An 11145-nucleotide genomic window follows, 5' to 3' on the forward strand; every position below is an offset into this window, starting at 1 on the left:
TTCCGGGAAGCAATAAGCACCTTCATGAAAATAACTCAAGTGCCCATCCTTAATCCCTGCCTATCCTTTTTTATCTGATGGACTCAGCGAGGGCTGGAAGATCACAGCGTGGCTGAAAACAAAAGGGAGTTAACAAGATGTGACCGGCCGATGGACAGAACAATAGGCGAAGCCCTGCACGCAGCCTAGAGCCAGGTGCGCCCATGCCCAGGTGCCATGCGGCTGGCGGTGACTCTGCTGTGCTGCTGGGCGCTGGCGGGGCTGCCCCGGGCCGCCGGCTCCTGCCCCTCGCAGTGCAGCTGCGCCTTCCACAGCCTCGGCGACGGCACCAAGGCCAGGTACGCCGGGCGCTCCCGCGGCGGGCTCGGGGGTGGGTCTGCTCCTCTCCGAGGATGTTCGCAGCAGAAAATATTGTCTCTGCACTTTGTGGCCATTATTTTTCCAGTTGCTCCCCGCTCTAGCTATATTTGCAGAGGATTAGCTTCTGAAAACACAGTAAGCTGATTTCAGAGAAAGCGTTTGGGCATCTCCTCTGTGAGAACAGGAGTGACATAATTATTGCTGGTGTAATGGCAAAAAGGGAATAAAATTTAAACAATATACATATATATATTTAACCTTTCTGCTGAAAATTCTGGTTCTAAAAGGTTTTATTCTGCTCTGCTGGTTCGTTGTTAAAGTGTGACTAGATTTGATTCCAGTTGTGGTACAAACCCAACAATTTACTTTAAAAATCCTTCAGCTGGTGATTTTAGGCATAGCAATAGACTTTAGACAAAAATGAACTAAAAAAACAGACAGTAACAGCAAAAAAAAAAATAAAAAATCAAAAGAAATAAATTCTCAGACTGGAAACTTTCAGTTAAAAAAGAAGGCAAGACCGGAAGGACACCCATCTTTGAATGCAAAACCATTGAACATACATTTCTCTGGAGGACTGTTATAAAAGAGTCCTTCTGAAGGGTAGGCACAAAGTATCTGACTTAAAGAAAATAGAGCCCATATTTTCATAAGGTGTGGTTCACAGCAGAGGAGGTTTTGTGACAGAGATACAGGATTTGCAAAATCCTTTGTAATAAACTTTTTCTAGATTGAGATATTTTTTCATTACTGAAATGAGATATTTTGGAATCCCATGAAATAGCTCTTTCTTATCATTTTTATGGTGCTATAGATTTAATACTAGAAACTTTCACAGTAAGAAGAAGCATGGTAGAGACACAAGTAGCCTGAAATCGCTAAAAGGAAGTGCAACAGCGTGAGAGCCAATTATTTTTCCATAAATGTCACAGTTCCCAGGGGAATTTCCTCTCAGTGACTGGAAAAAGCTGTTGTACATTTTATGTACATAAGATACATAATGAAGCAAATATCCATTAGTCCCTTAAGGAGCATAATGCCACCCTTTTTTTCTGCATTATGATTCATATTTCTCACCAGAAGATTATCCCATAGATTAAATGTTTAGTGCTCACTGACACAATTTAGGGACACTATGAGATGCCTTCTACTTTACTGCCATGGTCTTTCTGTTAGTAACATTTTGTGATGTGACTACACAAAGTGAAATATTTTATTTAAAGTGGATTTCTGGATTTTTCTTATTTGGTAGATTTTTATCTTACTCAAATCTCAGCCTTCAGCAGAGGGTGGGCAGGATTTAATGCCACAATAAAAGTGTTGGGTGAGAGTAATGTACTGTGTTTTGATTATTAATTAACAATTTAACTGTAGGCTCAAATAGCATTTAAATCTAGCAAGTCTGCCTGAGCAGTTCAGCAATGTTATACATTTTTGTTGATAGTAGAGGAATAATTGCTTTCAGCCAAAACCAGCCTGGTTTTGACAGCTTTGTAATATTCTGTTTATGGAGGCAGTGTGATAGGAACACGTTACCTGACTGATCACATCCCATTTCTTGTGGTGTCTTGTTCAGTGAGTAGACTGGAACACATCCATCCAACCTCTTACCTTTTGCAGGTGGCTTGGTGCTTTGTTAAAGAACTTGCCCTCCCCTACTTGCTGATAGGCAAATTAAAATTCATCTGAGAGACCTGTTTTGTCTCCCTTTGTTTCTCATGGCTCTCTACAATCCCAAGTCACAATTTTTTGTATGAATGCTGCAAAATGCAGCACAGGCTTTTTATGCTTTGACCTTTAGAGATTAGAAATGGGGAGAAATGATTTAAACACATAAATCTGTCTTGCTTTCAGTATAGCATTTTCCAGAGAGTTAATTTTCTGTGCTTTCACTCTCAAGACTAGATGAGCCTGCAGTGCAGTGACTGCCACCATCTTTACACACCCTCCATAGTAACACAGAGCTTACTCCAGAGTTCTTCCAAGGAGTTGTTAGCTGGCTTTCCTATCCTCATTTCTCAAACCAGAGTTCCTGTGTCATATTTAATCTATATAACTTCTTGCCCTCCCACATGTCAGTAAGTCTTCTTTTTGTAGGGCTTTTGTAGTTCAATTTTATGGATCCTTTTGTTTTAACTTGCACTAGAATCCTCTGTTGTGCATGAATGTCATCATTGCTATCATAAGTACTCTAAAAAAAGAGATAGCAAAACCCAACAGGAACATTAAATGGGGCAGATTCGGACTCACGCCACTCCAGGAGAGGCACAACACTGTGATCTCTGCAGTCAGAAGGTACATATTAATTACTTCAGGTTGATGTATTTACAGTGATGATGCAGAGATCAGCAGCAAGAAAGAAATGACAAGAAGAAATCTTGTGAAAAAAGGTAGATCAAAATCTTGCATTAAAATAAGGTGTCAAATCTTTTCAAAATAAAAGAAAGTCACATCTTTGCTTGTCCTTGTCTTTCCCCACCAGGACAGTGCTGTGTAATGACCCAGAGATGACCCTCCCTCCTGTGAACATCCCTGTTGATACAAGCAAGCTTCGGATAGAAAAGACAGCCATCCGCAGGGTGCCAGGAGAGGCTTTCCACCTGCTCCACAACCTGGAGTACCTCTGGATGCCCTATAACTCCCTGGGCAGCCTCAGCAGCATCACCTTCAAGGGCCTTCGTCGTCTGCAGGAGCTGAGGCTGGATGGGAACAACCTGATCTCATTCCCCTGGGAGAGCCTGGCTGGCATGCCCCAGCTGAGGCTCCTGGATTTGCACAACAACGAACTCACCTCAGTCCCCCCAGATGCTGCTCGTTATGTCAGGAACATCACATACCTGGATCTGTCCAGCAATAAGCTGATGACTCTTCCTCAGGCTCTCATTGCCACCTGGGCCAACCTCCAGGCTGTTCCCTACTTCCCCAATGATAACTCCAAGATCATCCTAGGTAAGAGAAGTGCCTGCCATTTTGTAGGACACACAAATGTCAAGAGTTCCTCATCTCCTTGCAGCATTTTCACCCACTGTGGCCACCATAGCAAGTACCCTGCTATTATATGTATACAATTTCATACCCTTAATAATATGTGTACATCCATTTGCATATTAACAAACTCACCTCAGGCTCATCACACTCATCTTATTATGGCATAAATTTGATTACTTGCTTGGATCTTTGCAGCACAAAACTGGTGACTCTTGCTCAAGGCTTTTTTAGTTATTTCCACTGCCATTTTGGATAGAAATACAAATGTTTACAGCTCTTCATCATTTGTGTGCTCTTTTCTAATAGCACTGTGTTTGCAATTGACCCATTTTAAGCAGAACTAAAGACAAGGATGGATAATTTATTATGCCTAAATTAAAGAGGAATAATGCCACGACTGAGCATAAAATCTGGGTCAGAGCTGCCAATTTGTCTCTTCCCAGAGCCTTGTTTATCTGTTCACACAGAATTAAACCCTAGTCTACCCAAACACACCAGGACAGTGATGCCTTGCAGGACAGCTATGAAGCTCCTTTCTGGTGGCAGCTCTAGGCTCCCCAGAGGTATGGCTTTGGGGCAGTTATCCATTTTTGTGTCAGGGTGTCTCACAGCTGACTCTCAGTTGCAGGATGCCCAGGTGAGGCTTTGAGCACATTTCCCAGTTCAGGGCACTATTACATGGTCTTTTAGCCATTGTTCACTGTTCAAATCCACGGCAGGTTGATGATGGCTCAGAGTTGTTGCCATCTGCTTGTACAGCCCCTGCAGCCAGGGGTGGGCTCAGGCACCTGCTGATCATCTCAGCAGAGGTACTGCAAGTTTCCTCTCACTCTGGCAAGTACCGGCTGCTCTTGGTTCCCTGGATAAATTTAGGGAGGTGAAGTTTTTAAAGCGAGATTGCAGTGGAAAGAGATACAAGACTTAAAAAAAGATACAAAATACCACCTACAAAGCTTTTAGTGTCATTAGCAGATGTTGCTGAAGGTTTCACTAGCATCAGGAGAGGAGCAGGTGTTTCACGATCCTGTGTTGCCAGATGCAGTAACAAGTTCTTTAAACCAAAACTGGCAGTTTGGGATTGCCCATTTCATTCATGGCAAGACTGCCTAGATCATACTTTTTATTTTTAGAGTCAAGTTATGTGTAAAAATGTTATTCCATTCAATATAGATTAGGAGAGTGTTTTATCAAGAACAGATCATGCCTTGATGCACGTGGCCAAACTGAGTAGTATCCAGCTATGCTCAGGTTGATTGTGCCAGGATCCTAAAAAATTCATGTTGCCATATGAGTATAATGCTAAAATGAATGCAGTAATGTACACTCCAGCTTCTAGGTCCTGTCCTGTGGACACCCATAGGAACCATGCAGATAAAATGCATGTCTCTCACAGGAGCAGGCTGGAAAAACACAGCTGCATGCTTCTGTTTCACTCTGCCCATGACTGTTTCTCATGGAGGCATAAAAAATCATGAATAATAAAAAGAGTCAGCCCAATCCATTCCTTGTCTGCAGTGCACCACTGTGACTCCAGAGCCACTGCTTGCAGACTCCCTCAAGAAGAAGTAATTCCTCTGCTAAGTTGCTGGCTGACAGTCTGTGCCAAGGGTGCAAGCTTTTCCACATGAGGCCTGCCCACGTGAGCCCATGGAGCTGTGCTGTGCAGGGCTGCAAAGGCCTCACTGCCTCTGTGGTGCTGCGGCTGCTCCAGCTGGAGCTGGGGCACCTGCCAGGGAACCTGGGCTCAACTGCTGTCTAGTGCATGAACTGGAAACTGCTAGAAAAATGCCACAAAACAAAGCCAAGCTGAATGTTCATTATTTACTTAGTCCCCCTTTACTTTAACATATTAATTTACAAGAACTGACCACCTGCCAAAACCCATCACTTCCAGATCCTCTTCTAAGCCCAGGGAAGAAGATATGGAATGCACTTAGGAGAATTTTTCCACAGCATCTTTAAAACACTGTGAGGGAGTATCAGTACTGTTCCCTTCCAGGCAGGTGCCAGCCCCAGGCATGTCCTTGGGCTGTGCATGGAAAAGAGGAGGTGCAGCCCCCTCAGAGGGAGCAGAGCTCACTCCTGTGGCAGGCAGGAGGCCTGGGAGCCATGCTCCTGGTTTAGGCTTCAAATGTGTGCCTGGGGTTGGATGGCATTCATATCCCTAGTGCCAGTTCTGCTAGCTAAAATCATTAGAGACCACAGCCTGGCCACTGCACAGCTGGATGTGAACATTTGTAAATGGGATGACACAGATTTCATCAGATGCAGCAACTTCTGTTCATGGATATGCATTGCTCCAGTTCCAAATTTGCTTTTTCAGTACTATCTTCACAGGTCTATTTTTAATAATGCATAATTTTTTCAGAATTGGAATTCAATAGGTGCAAACTAGGAGAGCAGAATAAAGAAGAGAAACATTCCAAGAGTCTGAAACAGGAGTGTGTTTTTCAATATATCTCTTTCTGTGTGTATAGTCTAAATATAGTTATGGTCCATGTACATTTTTTATATACCATAACAGGCATAGTCTTCAATTTAACCCTTAAAACATTTCTTTCATATGATCCAGTATAAATTAGCATTTCAGGAAAAGCAACTGATTACAAAAGCAATGAAAATAACTTAAGAGTAACAGGGCTGGAAGAGAACTGTGACAGGCAAGTAGGATCAGCCACAGCTATTGCAGGTGTGAAAAGTGGCATGACAATCTGGCTAGTATTTTAAAAAGGTCCAGTGAGAATTTTCTGGCCTGTCAGAGACTTCATAGTCTCCTCATGCCAAAAGAATCCACGAGTACTTCTCCCATGAGTACTTTTTGTTTCATCCTGGAACAAAATGTGTTTATAATAAATTCTTGTTTTGCTTCTTTATGTGCACAAATCACAATGTTTTCACGATATGAATAATCCTGCTTTGAACTTAAAGAATATGATTTCAGATGCAGATTTGGAGATACTTTAGCAAGTCACATTTATTCCATTCTGGCAACTGTGGGATCCATCAGACTCAGCCAGCAGCAGAGGGGGGACACTCCCCTCCCCATCCCACATACTCCTGCACAGGCAGCTCTTGCAGAGCAGACTGGGACTCTATCACACTGTGTCCTGCTGAAAAATAGAAACAAAAGTGGCAGAAACAAAAGGTGCTGTTGGAGTGACTTTAATGCCCTAATTTCTTTTTGACAGGCTTGCAAGACAATCCTTGGGTGTGTGACTGCAGTCTGTATGAAATGGTGCATTTCCTAAATTTCCAGTCTCCTAACATAGCCTTCATTGAGCCCAGGCTGAAATGCTTCACCCCCAGGAGTCTTGCAGGAGTCTTCTTCAGCCAGGTGGAGCTGAGGAAGTGCCAGAGCCCCGTGGTGCACACGTCTGTGGCCAAGGTGAAGACCATCCTGGGCAGCACGGTGCTGCTGCGCTGCGGCACCACGGGCGTGCCCATCCCCGAGCTCAGCTGGAGGAGAGCTGATGGGGCTCAGCTGAATGGCACAGGTGGGTTTGGTTTGTGCTTTCCTGCACACCTGCAATGAGTGAGGCAGACCTGGACTAGCTGCAATCCACTCTTGCATTGTGATTTTCCATAGACTGTACAATAGTCTATTTCTAGATTTTCTATAGACTATACAATAGTCTATATACTACACTTATATGTTGATCTTAATATTATCAGATAAATGTCTTTTATATGTGTAGGAAGTTGGTTTTGCTTTGTTTCATAGCAATTGCAGTGGTGAGACAAGTCAAGGGATTTTCTGGAAATCTGTTGGAGCTGAAGAAATGAAATATTTCCAACAGTAGCAATTAGCTGTCTTCAGTTAGTTATTCAGTCACTGAAAAGGATTCTCACTGAATTGTTCTATATTCTATTGTATTGCTAATCCATTAGCAAACATTTCTGGCAAAGAGATGTCTGATGTGAATTCAACTGGGATTCAGATCAGCTGTAGAAGAAAGAAAAGGATGCAAACCTACAGAATTTCTAAAATATTAAAAGACAAAAAAAACCCCACTACGGTGCTGAAGGATACAATACTTCAGTGGGAATGTCCCCAAGGAATCATTCCCTCTGACAGACTGACAAGCTCTCTTGGGGAAAAAGGTCTGTGGAAGAAACTCTAACCACCTGGTCTAAGCACCTCTCCTGGGGGAAGCCTTCAGACAGACACTGGTTTTGTGACTGATCATGATTTCATTTCCATTCTCAAGGAAGTCTGGAGCTGTAATTGCAACACAGGTCCTTTAATTTGTGGGGAATTTAGGGAAGAAACCTTTGCTCTGCTGAAGACAGTTACCCTTAGCTTTTTGTGCTAGAAGTTTTCAGTCAGGACCTGAACTTTCTTGCCTCTAACCTGCCCTGAATACTCCTGTATGCTAGTCCTGCCCTGACTTTCATAGAGGATCTAAACCCAGCAGATAAATTGCTAAGTATTGGGTCTGATCTTCAAAGGGTTACAGGGCTCCTCAGTGCACAGAACAGGGAACAGAGCAACTCTCTTTCACAGCAGTGGAACCATTTGTAACAAGTATCATTTCCTGGGATCTGCACAAGTCATTGCTGTGCTGTGCAGGATGTGCAGGATGCAGCAGAGCTGCTCCTCATAATGATAATGTGTACCCACCATGCTGCAAACATCCCTCCTACACCTGAAACAGAGCCACCACAAAAAACAGAATGGGGTGATTTCCTGAAAGCCTGTGTTGAGTTTACCTTGAGCTACAACTGAGAAATGATGTATTTTGTGCGCCATTAAATCAGACACTAGCACCTTTCAATAAAAAGCTGGCTGGAAAGATAGGTTATTTCTCAGCACTGGCAGCTTCTGTGCCAATGCTATAATTTGAAATGCTGGTGTTCTGAGCAGAAGAGAGTGAGAAACAGCACAGTCTGTATGTACAGGTAACTGTCATAGGTAGACCCACAGCTTCATGTTTTTTAAAATACTCATTCAGTAAATAATTAAACTGAAAAAGTAACTTCTGTTACCTTTATATTTTGCTGCCATTGGAAGGGACCCTGCTTGCCAAGGCTGGATCCTGACCCCAAGAGGGGTTGGAAGAAGTTTGCATCCTCTTTGGCTTTCAGACATCTTCCTGGTTTACCTTTCAGCAGGAAAGGGCTGAGACAGCATGTGCCTATCCTAAGGAGGCTGGTTAAATGATGGGGGTGCTTTACCCTTCCACAAAATCCCAACTCTATTTTTTTTTTTGCGCCAATAGGAAAAGGCAAAAAAAGCTAATTTTGGTCTGCAGGTAAATCACATGAGTAAATCAACACTCAGCTATGCACATATCCTTTGGTAGTAACCAAATGTACACCTGTGTAAGGATAAACACCTGCAGTAATTGAGCAGTAGAAGGGATCTTATCTTTCAACTATTTTTCTATATACTCTAGGCTAGTCCATGTGTGTTTGTTACAATAAAATCTCCACTGTTTGTATTTTCTTTGCCTCCACAGTCTGCATCTAATGCTCGAATAGATCATGTTGCTGACTGCTCCTTCCACTCTTTTAAGTATTGCACCTATATAAGAGTTTTCAAGCTTTTATTTTTAATGGAAGAACCTTTCCTGTTATGTTTTCTAGCTGTACATCAATTTGGAAGAAATAGCATCAACTTTTTCCCGTATATTCATTTTGAAGTAGTTCAAATCCTGACGTAATCTAATTATAGTCTTTTTCTTAGGTTTATTTTGATTTTGTAATGTTCTTGATGGCAAGCAGGAACGACATTCTTTGTCATATACTTTATCAAGCAGATATTTGGTGATAGAGTCTTAATATTTTACAAACATGGAATTAATTCCATTTACTATTGCCTGTTCATTTAACATTTTTCCTGCCTTTCAGTTCACCAAGAGATTTCCAGTGATGGGATGAGCTGGTCTATCCTGGGCCTGCCTGTAGTCTCTTACCTTGACTCCGGAGAGTACATCTGTAAAGCAAAGAATTTCCTGGGGGCAACAGAGGCCTTCATCTCGCTCATCATCACAGACTCAGAAAGCACAGATGACCCTAACTCTAGTGCCAAAGGCACGTGGAATGGCAAGGCCAGCGGGATGGAGGCAGCTGCCTACAATGACAAACTGGTGGCCAGGTACGTTATCACCACCTCCACCGTGCCCACGCTGGGGGCTGGGGCGGGCACCGGAGACAGCGTCCTCATCCCGGACACGGCTCAGGACAGCAACCCCCAGAACCTGCTGGTGAGCCCCACCACGGGCCAGCAGGAGCCAGAGAGGATGGTGAGGTCTGTCAGGGTCATAGGGGACACCGACCAGAGCATCACCCTGGCCTGGAAGGCGCCTATGGCAAAGAACACCACGGTGTTCAGCGTCCTTTACGCCGTCTTTGGGGAGAGGGACATGCGGCGGATCAACGTGGAGCCAGGCAAGACCAAGGTCACTCTGTACGGGCTGCTGCCAAAGACCAAGTACATCGTGTGCGTCTGTGTGAAAGGGCTGATCCCCAGGAAGGAGCAGTGCATCATATTTTCCACAGACGAAGTAGTCAGTGCAGGAGGGACGCAGAAGCTCATCAATGTGGTTGTCATCAGCGTGGCCTGTGTCATTGCTGTTCCTCTGACCCTGGTGGTCTGCTGCGGAGCCCTGAAACGGCGCTGCAAGAAATGCTTTGTGCGCAAGCCCAAGGACGCGCAGGAATCGTACGTCACCTTCGAGAGCCTGTCCCCCGGGGCCAAGGCCAAGGGCGTGGAGGGAGAGTACCTGACCAGGCACACCCCTGACGAGTCCAACAGGCTGCTCTCCGCCCGCTCCAGCGTGGACTCGGAAGCCATACCAAAGATAGAGGGACAGCCCAATGAGTACTTCTGCTGACAGTACCTAGGCTGGCTGTCAGCTCGCCCAGGGGGAAGTGGGTGGCTGTTCTGTGACTCTGCTCCAGCACTGCACGCCACCCTGTCCATGCTTCTGTCTCTGACACGTTCTGGAAGAGGATGCAAGAAGACAGACAGTGCCCAAGCTTTACAGAAACATGTTGCTCACACCACTTGGGGTTGGCTGCTTTGTACACAGTCAAAAGCTTCTCTGAGAATGGCCTCATTGTCCTGGACCACCTTTTTTTAGGTTTTTTTTTCTTTTTCCTGTCAAATGAAGTGTGCACACTAAGTGTAAGGACATTAAGAAACATTTCTGAGTGTGCTGTGCTTGGTATTGTTTAGGACCTGCTCTGCAGTATGCTACGTATTTTATTCTCAGCTCTTTTGATGTTCTTTTCGTTGACAAGCCAAGGGAGTATTTAGTAATTTTAATAAAAACTTAAGAAGGTGAAGATTGAGAGTCTCACCTTTTACATCCCCCATGTTTGCATGAAACATGCAGCTTGATGCTTAATAGATCACTAAATAGAGATGTACAGCAACCCTTTCTAATATGTCCAAGATAATTACAACTCTATGCTCTGAATTCAGAGAAATGTGCAAAGGAGATAGAAATGAAGAGACAAAACCCAATCCACTCCAAAAACTGCATAATAGAGAGCATTTGCTGATTGCATTTTGGGCCTAAACTCTGTTCTAAAGATATGGAACAATAGCAAAGGTCTTTCAGTATCAGTCCTAGCTGGCATTTTATGTCTGTATTGTAATTAGTAGAATATGTTTTATACCAGGTGTGCTAGATTACAATCATACAGCAGCCTACTTTGCACATTGTGTGTGGTGGTGTAATGCTTTGCAATCATACTGGAAAACCTACATTAGACAGTATTGCAAAAATCTCCAGCTCTGTCACTGCTGCCTGTGCTCCTGGCAAAACTGATGGTGAAGGCCCACATGAT

The 11145-nt window shown here is 43.8% G+C and overlaps 1 protein-coding gene across 1 annotated transcript; it reads left to right on the top strand.

Moving 5' to 3' along the window:
- Window positions 1-216: 216 nt before the first annotated feature.
- On the top strand, window positions 217-10184 carry LRIT1 (leucine rich repeat, Ig-like and transmembrane domains 1). The gene is made up of 4 exons (XM_058810837.1): window positions 217-338; window positions 2843-3309; window positions 6537-6842; window positions 9199-10184. The coding sequence occupies exons 1-4, from the start codon at window positions 217-219 to the stop codon at window positions 10182-10184; spliced, it is 1881 nt and encodes a 626-aa protein (XP_058666820.1).
- The last annotated feature ends 961 nt before the right edge of the window (window positions 10185-11145 follow it).

The sequence above is a fragment of the Ammospiza caudacuta genome, chromosome 9, assembly GCF_027887145.1.
Source record: "Ammospiza caudacuta isolate bAmmCau1 chromosome 9, bAmmCau1.pri, whole genome shotgun sequence".
Classification (NCBI taxonomy): Eukaryota; Metazoa; Chordata; class Aves; order Passeriformes; family Passerellidae; genus Ammospiza; species Ammospiza caudacuta.